Source organism: Diabrotica undecimpunctata, chromosome 8, assembly GCF_040954645.1.
Source record: "Diabrotica undecimpunctata isolate CICGRU chromosome 8, icDiaUnde3, whole genome shotgun sequence".
Lineage (NCBI taxonomy): Eukaryota > Metazoa > Arthropoda > Insecta > Coleoptera > Chrysomelidae > Diabrotica > Diabrotica undecimpunctata.
The window spans coordinates 41,229,098-41,246,926 of NC_092810.1; the positions used below are offsets into that span (position 1 = coordinate 41,229,098).

At 34.0% G+C, this 17,829-nt stretch overlaps 1 protein-coding gene across 1 annotated transcript; it reads right to left on the reverse strand.

Annotated features, from left to right (window-relative positions):
- Positions 1–13,289: 13,289 nt before the first annotated feature.
- On the reverse strand, positions 13,290–13,637 carry LOC140448784 (uncharacterized). Its single transcript, XM_072541899.1, has one exon. It carries the CDS (start codon positions 13,635–13,637, stop codon positions 13,290–13,292), a length of 348 nt encoding a protein of 115 aa, XP_072398000.1.
- Between the last annotated feature and the right edge of the window lie 4,192 nt (positions 13,638–17,829).

Sequence of the window (17,829 nt, forward strand, 5' to 3'; positions counted from 1 at the left end):
ATGCAAATATTGTTTAGTGAGGCGCCTTTGTATAGTGTTTCTACTAATTCGAATATTATGAACATCTACCACTGGTATTTGTAAATGTTTCATTGTGACAAAACGTTCTCTTATAGGACCAAGCCTGGTAAACTGATCTTGGCGTGGTGTTGTGAGTCTTCCTCTTCCTCATGAATCATCATCATCAATGCTCAGTGTGAGCTTTTGAGTATCTAACTACTCACCTGGAGCAATTTTGTATTGATACTTAACATCTTCAATTGTGAGGTTTTAGTATATGAAAAAGACAACGAGAGAGTTGGTGAGTTGACAAGGATAGAGGTGTGAATAATTTGGGAAAAAACGAGAAAGTATAAGGACCTAACTCTATTATAACGGTAAGGAAGGAAGTATTTATGATAATATAAAATGGATACTGTAAAGTGGATAAGATAAGCTTACTTGGGATTCCTTATTTGTGTATTTGGGCTTACTATGAATATAGTAAATACGAACTATACTAATTTTTATATTCTGAGAATTGCCACTCGATATGTGGCAACATCATATTATCAGATATATTAAAATGTATGAATGCAAATAGCTGCAAAACCAACCAAATGCTTTCGTCAATACTCGTTCATTTGGTGCATTCGTAAATTACCGTCCTCCCGCACGTTTCCTTCTAAAACGGAAATTTCAACCCACGTCAATCGAGGGGTAATCTGAAGGGTCATAATAAATTTATTTTGTGTACTGACAGACAACCCCTTCGCCTACGCTTCAACCCCTTCTGTCAAATTTTCTACAAATATTCAACAGACCTGACCAATTTCATCCTAAAATAGTTGTTTTGCCAAATCTGTAAATATGTGTTCATAAAATATTCGATAATTTTGGTTTTAACTACGAATTTTGGGGTAAACGATGAATAAGTTACGGTATTTTGCACAGAACCTTATAAAACAATACCAATTTTTTGATATTGTGCAATATCTATTTATATATATTTATTATATTCATATACAGTGTTGTGATCCGCAAATGTGTCAAAATTTAAAATAGGCACAGAGAAAAAAAGAGTCATTAAAAATTATAACAATTTGTTATTTCTATGTAAAGATTTTAAATATATGGTTTTTTTACTATATATATTTACTATATATGTAAACCCGTTTACCTATTTTCAAGAAACCCCGATTCTTGATAAACATAATGTAAGGAAAACGGCCTCTTTTGTCAGTTTTAAAACTAAAGGCAGTTTTTAGAAAGTAAATTAGGCAGGATGCATTGTTAGATTTGTTTATAGAGAATAAAAAATGGGAAATTTAAAAATCACTTTTTGAGAACTGGGCATTCTGTGTGATCTTAAAGGACTAAAAAACGATTGGTTAAAACAAGACTGGTAGAAAATGTTTGATTTGACTTAGATTTAAAAGACGAGAATTTTGTTATCTGTTGTTGATATTTAAAAAAACAGCCAATCCAGTAAAATAGCGAATGGAGTTTTGAGTTAAAGTAATTTTTTGAATAAGAGATTAAAAAGTTTTCATCTAGAAATACTGATTGGAAGAAGTTTACAGTATTTGAGTTTTGCAGTATTTGTAAGTACAAATAAGTTTATTATTTATCAGGAGAGCCATAGACAAGGATATTTTGGTAGCGATAGGAAGTATTGTTAGGACGTTTGACCTAGATTCCGTATACGCAGATTAAAGGAAGAAGATTAAAACAACATAACCTAATATGTCTAATCGATTTGATTTTTAAATTTCGCTGCAGTTTTATTGGGTGGATCAAGTAGCTCGACAGAACTGTTGCCGGTGCCAAGCCCGAAAAAAGAAGAAGGCGGTCTACAGCCAGATTAGCACCTTATTGATAGACTTTAAAACCATACAGCTCATAGAAACAGGATTATGCCTCGAAACAGAAATGATTTCATTACGACGACGACTACAAGAAACGAAGAAAAAAGGAAAGGGTCAAATTATGCTAGATGACTATCTGATGATTTACAGCGGTGTTGCGATAGAAATCAGAGCCAGAGAAGAAGTCGCACTGTTAGTCCACAAAAAAATTTTACACCAAGTACAAGAATTTAAATATACCTCTGAAAGAATAGTAAGTGTAAAAATTAAACTTAATGTCAAACGTCTAAATGTGATAGCAATCTATGCACCAGAAAACAACAGAGATACCAGCACAAGGGAAAACTTCTACGAACACCTTCAGGCTGTAATAAACAAGACTCCAAATGATGAATATATAATCATTATGGGTGATTTTAACGCCCGTGTTGGCAATAATATAGTTCCAGAAATAAAACAGCGATATAATGAAAATATCAGAAATGAAAACGGAGACCTTCTGACGGATCTGTGCAGCATAAACGAGATACGTATTAATAATACATTTTTCCCTCACAAAGAACCATACAAATACACTTTTGAAAACAATGGAGAACAAAGATCTATGATAGACTATATTCTGTCAAATAGAAAGTTACAGCTCTCTCAAATCTTGAGAAAAAAAAAGTTACCTGAAATACATGTCAATGAAAATAGAAGAGGCATACTATAATAACAAGACAATTGGAAACGAAACATATGCACTTGTAAGAAAAATCAAAAATGATCACTGGGAACGCTTTTCAAAAGAAATGGAACAGGCTTTTTACGGTCTGCAAAAGGAAATATGGCGCTTCATAAGAGGTCAAAGAACTGAGGTAAAGGAACTAATATAACCAAAACACATACAAAAGGATACGTGGATTGACTACCTAAAAAAGTTATATGCAGCGGAAGAACAAACGACGCTAGCACCGGAAACACCAGAAATTACCACAAATGAAGAACTTAATATAAATGTACAGAAACCTGAAGAACAGAAAAGCAACAGGTAAAGACGGGATACCAAACGAGTTACTGAAATATTGTGAAGCAGCAATGATAGAACAATTAACAAAAATAATTAATAAAATTATAAAACACAATAAAATACCGGATAAATGGAGAACGAGCAAACTAATTTCACTATTCAAAACAAGGAGATAAAAAACAGCCAGAAGACTACAGAGGTATAAACTAGTTAAATACTACGCTAAAACTTACAACTAAAATTTTACAAGTGCTAATAAATCAGAGGATAAGTTTAGCAGATGAACAACAGGGTTTTCGTAGTGGAAGATCGTGTACAGATGCAATATTCGTTATAAATAAAATTACTGAGAAATCATTAGAGTATAATGGACCAGCATTTATGTGTCTGATTGACCTAAAGAAAGCGTTTGACATAGTAAGACTCAAAGATGTAATCCATCTTCTGTATAATGGAAAAGTTCCCTTAAATATTATAAAAACTATCGATAACATCTACCAAAACAATAAAATGGAAGTCAGAATAGATGGACAACTTACAAAACCTATAGAAATAGACAAGAGGGTTCATTGAGCCCCATGCTCGTTAATTTGATCATGGATGAAATAATCAAAACCGTTAACAAAGGAAGAGGATACAGAATGGTAAACAAAGAACTCTGTTATGCAGACGACGCAATATTGATAGCCCAAGATGAAGATAGTCTGCAAAGACTGGTCCATAGATTTAACATTAGAGCAAAAGAATTTAATATGACAATCTCATCTTAGAAAACTAAAACAATAGTAGTCAGCAAAGAACCAACCAAATGTAAAATAGAAATTGATGGCATTAGTATTGAACAAGTAATGGAGATAAAATACCTGGGAATTACACTGTCTAGCTATGGAGAGCTGGAAAAAGAAGTGAGGGATCAAGTACAAAAAGCAAATAGACTGGCAGGATGCCTTAATAACACTATATGGCGAAACAGACACATTGACACTGAGATGAAGTCAAGAATTTATAAAGAGAGTGTAAGACCAATAATGACATACGCCTCAGAAACAAGACCCGACACAGTCACAACTCCAAGGCTACTGGAAACGGCTGAGATGAGAGTACTGAGAAGAATTACAGGAAATACACTAAGAGATCGAAAGAGAAGTGAAGACATTAGAAGAAAATGTAATGTTCAGTGTATAAATGAATGAACACAAAATAGAAAAAAATAACCACATAAGCAGAATGGAGGAGAGCCGTGTCGTCAAAATAGCCAGGGGTGTTAACAATCGGCAGAAGAAGTATCGGAAGTACCGCGCAAAAGATGGAGTGACAAACTTCCATAGAGGTATTAATCCGCCAAAGAACAAACAGAATTGCTTATAAAGAGAAAGAAGAAGATTTGTTTATACGTTTCTCTGATTCTCTTATTGTGAGTTGCGTGTATCTTATTTTTATTGTTGCTACTTATGATGCATATGTAATTATTGATCTTAATGGCGCTGTTTGTAAATATGTTTTTATGCGAAGTTTACTTCTTCTACTTGTGAGTGCTCCTATTAAAGCTTTGGCCGGTTTTGTCCTTGGTTCAATATGACTTTAATGTATTTCGGTTCTCTTTTGGATTCGATCGGGTTGTTTTGTACTGTAAGCTGTTCTTCTGGATTTTCTCTTGGAACCGCTTTTGTCACAGTATCCTCTCATATAGAAGTGTAAAAGACAGTATTCTAGATAGTTTGTTTTGATTTTATTTTTACAACACCTTCAATTAAAATTACTTTTACAAACACAGTATAATTATGGTAGATACTGGGGTTTTCAGTTCAACCAACGCATAACCTCCAAAAAAGTTGTTTGAGTACACGTGTGCTGTGACAAAAACTTGCTTAAAAAGTGTTAAAATATGTCGCGTGGTTATCCAAGTCGGCGTACCCGTCTCATATTGTCAACGATGAATAATAGTAATATCGAAGTTAATGACGGTGAAAATGAGCAAGCCGTTCACGGTAAGTTTTTTGGGCATGATCAAGGTTAGGGCTGCAGAATAAAGGATTGTTAGTAAAAATATTCAGGAACATTATAGTTTTAACTTCACATTATGTACTTTCACCATTAGTTTTATTGTCGTATATTTTGCTGTCAATTACCCTTATTAATAGTAATTTGAGATAGAAGTTAGTTAAAACGAATACACTGCTGTAATTGTATCAACATTTACTAGAATATATTTGAAAAAACCTTAAACCTTTTGGTAACTCATAACTAAATTAAAAATTACATTTTTTACCAATTATAAGCCATGAATTTAAGTCAAAAAGAGGATCGATCATATACCTACGTAATCAGATACATTATCAAACAAAATAGGTAAAATTTTTTGCTTTTAGAATCCAAAAGAATTTAATATAAGAACTCAATGATGAATCTGAAAGTGATGAGGATAATGACGATAGCATTGCTGATCCCGATTTTCTGCCCGATGAAACTGGGCTTCCAAGGGAGAGTTTTACAGAACCTAACGTTACCAATAAATATATTTAAACTAATGAAACGGACATGGATGACGGAACTAAAGCTGCAGAGAAGAGTTTTGTTGTACCTGTTTTTCAAGAACTTGACATAGCCAATCAAAATACTGATATTGACATCTTGGAAATGGAAACTCAAAAATCTGGCGTAGCTGATGAAAATATTAACGAGTCGGTAATGGAAAGAAACGAAAAAGCCATACGTCATGTAAACGTGGACACTGAAGTAGTTTTGGCAAATCCTAAAGAAGAGCCAGCAGCCAGAAGAACCAGCAGTTAAAAGAAAAAAATAAGAAAACCTTAAGAAAACTGGTTTAATAGACAAAGATAATTTTTTTCCAGATACAAAGAAACATCCAATGTTATCTCATTGTTTACAGAAATGTAAAGATACTCAATTCCAAGACTTGTCTGATGAAGATCGAAAAAAAAATATGGAAAAATGATTGACAGACTAACTATAGCGAGCGACGAATATGACTCTCGAAATATGTTTGTATTAAAACAGTTACCAGACGCAAAGTCACTTCTACAGAAAATGTATATAAAAAAAATAAAATACGCCAGTTTTATTTGCCCAAAGCCCATGGAAACATTGTTTCTCGTAATTTTTTATTACGCACTTTGGGTTATACAAATGATTCAGCTATTACCGAATTGTGCAATGCAATGGAACGCACTTCTTTGGATACAGCAGTAAAAGGAAATAGAGGCAAGTACCAAAAAAAGATATTAGACCGAGATATAATTAAAGTACTCATTGAAAGCTATCATCCAATTGAAGTTAAATGTGTCGATAGCAATTAAAGTAAATTGTATACTCACGCTTAATCAAGCCATTAAGAGCGATGCTGGGAATATTTATATTCCACTAAGCATCAACAATTTACCTATATAAATTACTATCTTTCTTGTACTCATTGCGTCGAGTAAGGACGATAAATATGCGAAAATGGTTGCGTTTCGATTTAATTTGAGCTTCTTACCACTCCCTGACACGTGTTTCTGGGTCTTCCCGTCATCAGAGAGAGCTTGTAAGAAAACTCAAACCAAACCAAAACGCACCGGCTACTCGGCAATTATAGACAAAATAATTACCAGAGTATGCTACTAGAGACATCTAGTGATGAAAGATGAAGTTAAATGTGTCGATAGCAATTAAAGTAAATTGTATACTCACGCTTAATCAAGCCATTAAGAGCGATGCTGGGAATATTTATATTCCACTAAGCATCAACAATTTACCTATATAAATTACTATCTTTCTTGTACTCATTGCGTCGAGTAAGGACGATAAATATGCGAAAATGGTTGCGTTTCGATTTAATTTGAGCTTCTTACCACTCCCTGACACGTGTTTCTGGGTCTTCCCGTCATCAGAGAGAGCTTGTAAGAAAACTCAAACCAAACCAAAACGCACCGGCTACTCGGCAATTATAGACAAAATAATTACCAGAGTATGCTACTAGAGACATCTAGTGATGAAAGATGAAGTTAAATGTGTCGATAGCAATTAAAGTAAATTGTATACTCACGCTTAATCAAGCCATTAAGAGCGATGCTGGGAATATTTATATTCCACTAAGCATCAACAATTTACCTATATAAATTACTATCTTTCTTGTACTCATTGCGTCGAGTAAGGACGATAAATATGCGAAAATGGTTGCGTTTCGATTTAATTTGAGCTTCTTACCACTCCCTGACACGTGTTTCTGGGTCTTCCCGTCATCAGAGAGAGCTTGTAAGAAAACTCAAACCAAACCAAAACGCACCGGCTACTCGGCAATTATAGACAAAATAATTACCAGAGTATGCTACTAGAGACATCTAGTGATGAAAGATGAAGTTAAATGTGTCGATAGCAATTAAAGTAAATTGTATACTCACGCTTAATCAAGCCATTAAGAGCGATGCTGGGAATATTTATATTCCACTAAGCATCAACAATTTACCTATATAAATTACTATCTTTCTTGTACTCATTGCGTCGAGTAAGGACGATAAATATGCGAAAATGGTTGCGTTTCGATTTAATTTGAGCTTCTTACCACTCCCTGACACGTGTTTCTGGGTCTTCCCGTCATCAGAGAGAGCTTGTAAGAAAACTCAAACCAAACCAAAACGCACCGGCTACTCGGCAATTATAGACAAAATAATTACCAGAGTATGCTACTAGAGACATCTAGTGATGAAAGATGAAGTTAAATGTGTCGATAGCAAAAAAAGTAAATTGTATACTCACGCTTAATCAAGCCATTAAGAGCGATGCTGGGAATATTTATATTCCACTAAGCATCAACAATTTACCTATATAAATTACTATCTTACTTGTACTCATTGCGTCGAGTAAGGACGATAAATATGCGAAAATGGTTGCGTTTCGATTTAATTTGAGCTTCTTACCACTCCCTGACACGTGTTTCTGGGTCTTCCCGTCATCAGAGAGAGCTTTTAAGAAAACTCAAACCAAACCAAAACGCACCGGCTACTCGGCAATTATAGACAAAATAATTACCAGAGTATGCTACTAGAGACATCTAGTGATGAAAGATGAAGTTAAATGTGTCGATAGCAATTAAAGTAAATTGTATACTCACGCTTAATCAAGCCATTAAGAGCGATGCTGGGAATATTTATATTCCACTAAGCATCAACAATTTACCTATATAAATTACTATCTTTCTTGTACTCATTGCGTCGAGTAAGGACGATAAATATGCGAAAATGGTTGCGTTTCGATTTAATTTGAGCTTCTTACCACTCCCTGACACGTGTTTCTGGGTCTTCCCGTCATCAGAGAGAGCTTGTAAGAAAACTCAAACCAAACCAAAACGCACCGGCTACTCGGCAATTATAGACAAAATAATTACCAGAGTATGCTACTAGAGACATCTAGTGATGAAAGATGAAGTTAAATGTGTCGATAGCAATTAAAGTAAATTGTATACTCACGCTTAATCAAGCCATTAAGAGCGATGCTGGGAATATTTATATTCCACTAAGCATCAACAATTTACCTATATAAATTACTATCTTTCTTGTACTCATTGCGTCGAGTAAGGACGATAAATATGCGAAAATGGTTGCGTTTCGATTTAATTTGAGCTTCTTACCACTCCCTGACACGTGTTTCTGGGTCTTCCCGTCATCAGAGAGAGCTTGTAAGAAAACTCAAACCAAACCAAAACGCACCGGCTACTCGGCAATTATAGACAAAATAATTACCAGAGTATGCTACTAGAGACATCTAGTGATGAAAGATGAAGTTAAATGTGTCGATAGCAATTAAAGTAAATTGTATACTCACGCTTAATCAAGCCATTAAGAGCGATGCTGGGAATATTTATATTCCACTAAGCATCAACAATTTACCTATATAAATTACTATCTTTCTTGTACTCATTGCGTCGAGTAAGGACGATAAATATGCGAAAATGGTTGCGTTTCGATTTAATTTGAGCTTCTTACCACTCCCTGACACGTGTTTCTGGGTCTTCCCGTCATCAGAGAGAGCTTGTAAGAAAACTCAAACCAAACCAAAACGCACCGGCTACTCGGCAATTATAGACAAAATAATTACCAGAGTATGCTACTAGAGACATCTAGTGATGAAAGATGAAGTTAAATGTGTCGATAGCAATTAAAGTAAATTGTATACTCACGCTTAATCAAGCCATTAAGAGCGATGTTGGGAATATTTATATTCCACTAAGCATCAACAATTTACCTATATAAATTACTATCTTTCTTGTACTCATTGCGTCGAGTAAGGACGATAAATATGCGAAAATGGTTGCGTTTCGATTTAATTTGAGCTTCTTACCACTCCCTGACACGTGTTTCTGGGTCTTCCCGTCATCAGAGAGAGCTTGTAAGAAAACTCAAACCAAACCAAAACGCACCGGCTACTCGGCAATTATAGACAAAGTAATTGCCGAGTAGCCGGTGCGTTTTGGTTTGGTTTGAGTTTTCTTACAAGCTCTCTCTGATGACGGGAAGACCCAGAAACACGTGTCAGGGAGTGGTAAGAAGCTCAAATTAAATCGAAACGCAACCATTTTCGCATATTTATCGTCCTTACTCGACGCAATGAGTACAAGAAAGATAGTAATTTATATAGGTAAATTGTTGATGCTTAGTGGAATATAAATATTCCCAGCATCGCTCTTAATGGCTTGATTAAGCGTGAGTATACAATTTACTTTTAATTGCTATCGACACATTTAACTTCATCTTTCATCACTAGATGTCTCTAGTAGCATACTCTGGTAATTATTTTGTCTATAATTGCCGAGTAGCCGGTGCGTTTTGGTTTGGTTTGAGTTTTCTTACAAGCTCTCTCTGATGACGGGAAGACCCAGAAACACGTGTCAGGGAGTGGTAAGAAGCTCAAATTAAATCGAAACGCAACCATTTTCGCATATTTATCGTCCTTACTCGACGCAATGAGTACAAGAAAGATAGTAATTTATATAGGTAAATTGTTGATGCTTAGTGGAATATAAATATTCCCAGCATCGCTCTTAATGGCTTGATTAAGCGTGAGTATACAATTTACTTTAATTGCTATCGACACATTTAACTTCATCTTTCATCACCAGATGTCTCTAGTAGCATACTCTGGTAATTATTTTGTCTATAATTGCCGAGTAGCCGGTGCGTTTTGGTTTGGTTTGAGTTTTCTTACAAGCTCTCTCTGATGACGGGAAGACCCAGAAACACGTGTCAGGGAGTGGTAAGAAGCTCAAATTAAATCGAAACGCAACCATTTTCGCATATTTATCGTCCTTACTCGACGCAATGAGTACAAGAAAGATAGTAATTTATATAGGTAAATTGTTGATGCTTAGTGGAATATAAATATTCCCAGCATCGCTCTTAATGGCTTGATTAAGCGTGAGTATACAATTTACTTTAATTGCTATCGACACATTTAACTTCATCTTTCATCACTAGATGTCTCTAGTAGCATACTCTGGTAATTATTTTGTCTATAATTGCCGAGTAGCCGGTGCGTTTTGGTTTGGTTTGAGTTTTCTTACAAGCTCTCTCTGATGACGGGAAGACCCAGAAACACGTGTCAGGGAGTGGTAAGAAGCTCAAATTAAATCGAAACGCAACCATTTTCGCATACTTATCGTCCTTACTCGACGCAATGAGTACAAGAAAGATAGTAATTTATATAGGTAAATTGTTGATGCTTAGTGGAATATAAATATTCCCAGCATCGCTCTTAATGGCTTGATTAAGCGTGAGTATACAATTTACTTTAATTGCTATCGACACATTTAACTTCATCTTTCATCACTAGATGTCTCTAGTAGCATACTCTGGTAATTATTTTGTCTATAATTGCCGAGTAGCCGGTGCGTTTTGGTTTGGTTTGAGTTTTCTTACAAGCTCTCTCTGATGACGGGAAGACCCAGAAACACGTGTCAGGGAGTGGTAAGAAGCTCAAATTAAATCGAAACGCAACCATTTTCGCATATTTATCATCCAATTGTAAGTCGTTATAGACAACATAACGCTCCGTAAGGTATTTACCCAGAGACTAATCAATTATTTTAACCCTGCGTTGGTCGCATAGTTAACCTTCGGCCAGGCGCGCCCTAAATAATTACATCATCAGGCGCGCCGCAGCAATTTGCTGCCATGTAGTTTCTTATTGTTTTCGACACTTTTAATTATTGATTAACTGTATCGTTATTTATTTTGTCAAAAAATAAGAACGCTTTATTAATTTAACTAATTTTAATAAATTTTACAGAAAAAAACTTTTAATTTATTTGATCATTACAATTAATACATACAATATTAGATTTAGAATGTCTTTTACAAGTGAATGCACTACACTGTGTACATTTCATAGATGTATACTTGATTTTTTCACTGTAAGAATTGCAGCATCTACCACGTTTAGCAGGATTTTCGTCTTCTTGATGGGGTACTGGTTGCTTCGGAAACATCCTGGACAGAAACTCGGTTATAACACGTGTTTTAATAATTTGTAATTGTGTATGAAGGTGTTCTTTTTTTTTTTTTCATTGCAAGGTTTTTGAGAAAATGTCTCCTTTTGAGTGGTTTTCCAGAGTTTGCAGCGGAATGTAGAACAAAAGCATTTATGCCTCCAATATTCATTAAATCATAGAATATAACACAGGGCCATCTTTTAGTAATTTGTGAAACACTGTATGATGAACATAATTTATCTACAGTATCAACTCCTCCTTTTGTTTTATTGTAATCTAAAATCAACCGTGGTTTCTTAGTATCCATGTCAACTGTACTTTCTTTGTGTATAGACGATAATAATATGACTGACTTACTTTTACGCGGCACGTAAGAGGTAATCATATAATCTTTTTGAAATCCAAATATGCTAGATTGAACTGCCCTTGATTTATGTGGAAGAAATTCTTGAGGAATTTCTCTTTTGTTTTTCTTCAGCGTCCCAAGCAGATCTTCTGCAGCAAATATCTAGCTAACGGAATACTAGTATAAAAATTTTCTGTTGTTATGTTTCTTTCTGTCATTTCTACGGACTCTATTAGACGTTTTACAACGTCAAAGGCCGAATTTGATACGTCGTATGGGCCACTTGACTGTTTACCGCAATATATCTCTAAATTGGCGGTATAAAATGTTTGAGCATCACATAACGCGTACATGCTTTTCCCGTACTTAGAAGGTTTGTTGGGTATATCTTGTATCCAGCTACACCTACCTCTAAAGGAATGGAGCATTTCATCAATTGTTGTATACTCTGACAAATTGTATGAGTTTTGACAATTTTTTATAAATCTGTCAAAAAACGATCTAATGGCCGACGGCTTGTCTATTTTACATCTAAAAATATAAAATATGTTATAATATAGAATTCTACAATAATCTAATATGTTTCATATATATATTATTAATTCTTATAAATAATTAAATTATTAACAATTTTACTTACCAATAAAATTTTAATTTCTCGAAAAAGATATATAATATATTAGTTATTTCATAAAAAAAATGCGCGGATTTCACTATCAGGCGCCTTGCAGCAATTGTCTGCCTCGATGTACTATTCACAATAAAGTACGATAACTAACTAATTGGATTTGGATTTCACAAGACGATGATGGGTACCGACTAAGGATTAACCGATAAGGGAATTTTAAAAATATCACGTACATAGCGTATCCCGTTAACACTTTACCTGGAATTATTGCGTTTACGCAGCAAATTACTGCGGCGCGCCCGGCTGAAGTTTAAATGAACCACCATTAGTCGCAGCGTGAAGCTCACTTGTTATGTATATGACTTATTTTGACTTTTTGTGAGTCAAAAAAACAAAAGGCATAAATATAATGATTTATTTATCAAAGCTAAAAAAGGCAATCTTTTTAACAAAATACAAAAAGGAATAAAACATAAAATATAAAGTTTGGTACATCTACATAAATAAGCATAATTCTGAAACAGCAACTAGAATAATAAAAAAAATTACTCAGATTCAGGAACCTCGTCGCGTTTACACAAATGGTGATTGTATGTTCTTTACAAATTGCTCTGAAACACTTGGCGCATTTTGACGCAGTTTTTCGATTTTTTTTCTTGGGGCAATATGAGCATTTTGGCCTTGCACCTGCTTGATTTTCCTCAGGAACATCTCGTTTCTGTGTCAAAGGAAGATTCAGATATTTTTAATTTGCAAAATTAGCAGAAAGGGCAAGTTTTGGGCCGCTCTTTTTTGCATATGTGGGGTAATGAGTTGTCTGGCTAAAATTTTTAGATACTCACGTCTTGGTTCGCAGGAATCTAATACATTTTCCTAAATATTATGTTTCCATTTATTCCAGCGATGTTTAGCATAGTAAAAAAAACAGTCAATGGCCACCTACATGTAATCCTTGCCACTGAATAAAGACTCTTCAGTTAGTCCACTGAATCTACTCCCGATTTTGTTTGATTGTAAAAAGTAACTACTGCTGGTTTGCAAGCTTCACCACTTTCCTCGTCAATTTCGTCATATTCATGGAGGGTTAACAAAAGCAGGACATTCTTATTTGTTTTTGGGACGTACGAAACTAATGAACATTCACGACCAAAAGCAAATAAACTGCTACGTATTGGCCTTTCTTTAGTTGCAACAAATATTTCAGGAATATCACGTTTGTTTTTTCTTATTGTCCCAACTAAAGTTATTTTTTTCTTTTTTAATTCTTCGGCCAAAGGAACTGACGTGAACCAGTTATCACAGATTAAATTTCGTCCTGAATTCATAATGGGTTCACACAATCGTTTCACCACACTGGCTGGACTGTTGTCAATACAAAATGGACCATCAGGCTGCTTTCCTGCGTAAATCTCCATTTTCGCAGTATAAAATACACGACTCAGCCAAGGCAAATATTTTTATCCCGTATTTGTTTAGTTTACTCGGGATATATTGCAGAAAGCTGCATCTTCCACGGAAACTCTCCAGCATTTCGTCAATAGAACAGTTCTTACCAGGCGTGTAGCAGGCTTGGCATCTTTCTATAAATTTCTCAAATATATTTCTTATTGGAGCAAGCTTATCAATTAATTTGCGTTCAGCTCTTATGCGAATATTATCAAAACGTAGTGCTCGAAGCAACAAATAGAAACGTTTCAGAGGCATTACCATTTTGAATAACTCTGGTGCTGTAGAATCGTTGTTCCATAGGTCATTTAGGTTGGTGTGTCGGGATTTCAAAACTCCTGCCATGTACAACAATTCAAACACTGCTTTTATTTCATCACAGTCAGTATCTAAAACATCTCGTTCGCGTGTACAGTTGCCTCTAATTTTCTCTAGGTACAAATTTGTGCAGGTCACAATTTCTTCAATAATATCATCTGTTATGAGCAGGTTCCAACTTTCATATGGAGTTTTAGCATCCTTTGCCGCATGTTTCACTCCCGGTAGTTTGCTAATAATATTGTGCTGTCGAATACGGCTAGTTTTTCGCTCACAGTGAACTTTCCAAATGGTTTTTTTGTCTCTGCCGATATATTTGAGACCATCTTCAGACCAAAACGTTGAAATAGTATTTGTCGTATTATCGACCAAAAACTCTGAGTCTGTCTCATGATTAGAACTGACTTCTACTGAATTAATGTCGCTTTCTTCATCGTCTAAATTTTGCTCTTGCTCCAATTCTTTATATATTTTTAACAGTCTGGCCTCTTCTTTGGGATCCATTACACAATAATATTTTAAATTTATATGATTTAAAACACAAAGTCAATAAAAAAACCCAACAAAAATTGCTATGTAGCTTTCTAAAATCGTCACGTCGTTAGTCGCGGATGAGCTAATCGCTCATTTCTCGACATCTGCGTTTAATCAATACTTGAAATAGACTGACGGTTGCTCGATCGCAATTCTGCGTAAAACATTCTATACACAATAGTAGTAGGAAGAATTACATGAGCGCAGTTGCCAATGTGAGTAAAATTGGGAAAAATTTTAAGAAAAAAGTAAAATGGTGAGCGTTACGCTCACCATGCGACCAACGCAGGGTTAATGTTTTCAAACTTTTAAGAAAAATATCCTGGCTATTGTTTGATAGAAATGTATGGGTCTACCATTAAAGAAATTTACATTTCTTTAAAAATGCCAAAATCGGACAAATCTCTAGAGTGTGAAGTTTTCAAAAACTTAGAAAGAGAAGCAAACAAGGAAAATAAAGAAATATCTCCGAAAAGTCTAGACTATTATAAAAATCACATTGGTAAGCAAAAAAAGTTAACGAATTCTATAAATCCGTAATGTTGTTATTGTATAAGCCTTACCAGCGCCTGTAGTTTTTCTCAATGGACTTACAAAAAGTTATTTTGCTTCCCATAATGCCAGGAATTAAAAAAACTTTTTTTGTCAAAAGATAAGTATGTTCTAACGAAACATTTGATGCTATCTATAAGAAATCTGGGTTAAATAGCTACTGCGTAGTTTGACACGAGGTAATGGCTAATCGAAAAACACCGAATAGCGTTGATTATCTTTTTACAGTTATAAATAAAGAACGTGATTTAACAACATTTATTTTCAAGATAGACAATTATACTGCCCAAAAAAACATTGGGCAATTTTTTCATCGTTGACTGTAATTCTTAACTGTCCAGATTCATCTGTAAACTAAATAACTATAAAATATTTAACTAAAGGATACACCCGTATATCAGCAGATAGGGTCCATGGAAATATTGAAAAGAAAATAAATAAAGTTGAGAACGTGTACGATTTTAATGATTTGAAAAATGATATCAAATCGTCAAGAAAAGCTTGGGAAGTTTAGAGGTCGAAAAAACATGAACATGGAAGAAAAAAAGAAGGACCTAGAATGTAAAACACAGTATCTGCTTTAAACTTGGTTAAACTACAAATTTGTACAAACAGCAACCTCACAAAATTTTTTATCGTATTTACAGGTAAATAAAAAAATATTTCGCTTAAATAGTAGTTATGGTTAAGTACGGCAAATCTTTTAAAGTTAATTACGTTGTTCTCGAAAAATATATTTCTGCAGATACTGTGTTTTTTTATTGGCAGCCGTATTACATTAAAAACATGATAATGACAGAGTAATTTTTTTAGAGAGCTCAATCGTAACATGCTTGTTTTAAATTTACTATAAATTAGCCTTATTTTTGGATAACGTGAAATTTCCTTTGTCACTAAGAGATAACGTTTAAAAAAAGTAGCAAATTTTGAAGAAGCCGCTTAGTTTTTTTTTTGGCATTGGCATTTGTCATTCAGCCAGTCACAACTTTTTTAAATTCTTTCCAAAGGAAAGAAAAGAAAATAATTATCACATTGCATATGTGGTTATCAGTAAAGGAACAAACATGGTTACTCACTTCTCGTCTAGGGACCCATCAAGACATTAAATTAAAACATAAACTAGACTGGGTCACGGATAGTTGGTTTAAAACAAATGGGATAAAACAAAGGTTACTATTTTAACTGGGCTTACAAATTGAGGTTACTTTTCGAAATAAATTTTGTTAAGTAGTTATATACAATTTTGTTATTTAATGACAAAAGGTAACAAATGTTATAGGGTGGAAGGATTTTATGTTTGATTAAATTTTTTAATATTAATTAAATATTAATTAATATTAAATTATTATTAATTAAGTTAATTTGATATTAAGTCGTCAGTTTGTTGTATATATTTTAGACATTTAAAGAAAATGTGGTTTAAATCTGCTTCTTTTTGACAAACTTCACATAAATTGGAATTTACAATTTTAAGTCAGTTTGTTGTATATATTTTGTACATTCAAAGAAAATGTGGTTTAAATCTGCTTTTTTTTGACAAACTTTACATAAATTGGAATTTACAATTTTAAGTTTTGCCAGATGAGCCGGATAACATGCGTGTCTTGATTTTATTCTGATAATCGATGTAATGTATCTACGTGGAAAAGAATAATATTTAAACCATAATTTACTCGGGATTGTGGGTTGCATGAGTACATATTGTGAGTTACAGTGTTAACTATATTCATAATATTCTTGTTTCCACTGATTGTTTACAATATTCTTGATTCTTACAAATATATCTGGTATGCAGAGCTTATAATCTGTTCTCGCACCAAAATCAATGGCTTTCTTAGCTAATATATCAACATACTCATTATGCTCGAGCCCTATGTGTGCTTTAATCCACAAAAATCTAACTGTTCTTTGTTCCTTATGTAATTAAAAAAAAAATTTATTAGAAGGATGTATATATTTGTGCTTTTGCTAGGAAAAGATATAGTCTCAATGGATATAAGAACCGACAAAGAATCAGATGCAATTATTGTGGAGTTGCCATTGGAACTCTTAAAACACTTTAATGCTTCATAAATTGCTATGGCTTCAGCAGTAAAAATTGAAAAATTATAATCTAGAGTAAACATGTTTTCTATACTTTTTGAAGGGATATAAAAAGCGCATCCAGTGCCAAGACTTTGATGCGTCTGTATAAATAACCGTTGATGCTGACCAGTTTCCTAATAAATTCCTTAAAATATTGTAGCTGATTGCAGTATTTATAAGGTACCTTGATATAATTAACGTAAGAGTTTGCAAAAAAAAATTCACCAAAGTTTGAGTTATCATTAGAGTTGGTGTAATTGCAATTTGAGAGGTTTCTAAAAGCGTCACACAGTGAAGGAGAGTTTTTGTGGATCCAATATTTATTTGTTAAATCTACATTATTAAGTTTGCTAATACTGCAGTAAAGAGAGAGGTTTCTATGCCGAATATTAATCAGAAATTTTTGACTAAGATATTCTCTTCTATATTTGAGTGGAAATTCTAGTGCTTTAACATATAAATAACAAATTGGTTGGACTTGATTTCATAGTACCTAGGCAAATACGTAATATTGTATTTTAAAACACGTCTATATTCCCCAGGATATACTTAGCTGCTGAACCATACAAAATACATCCGTAA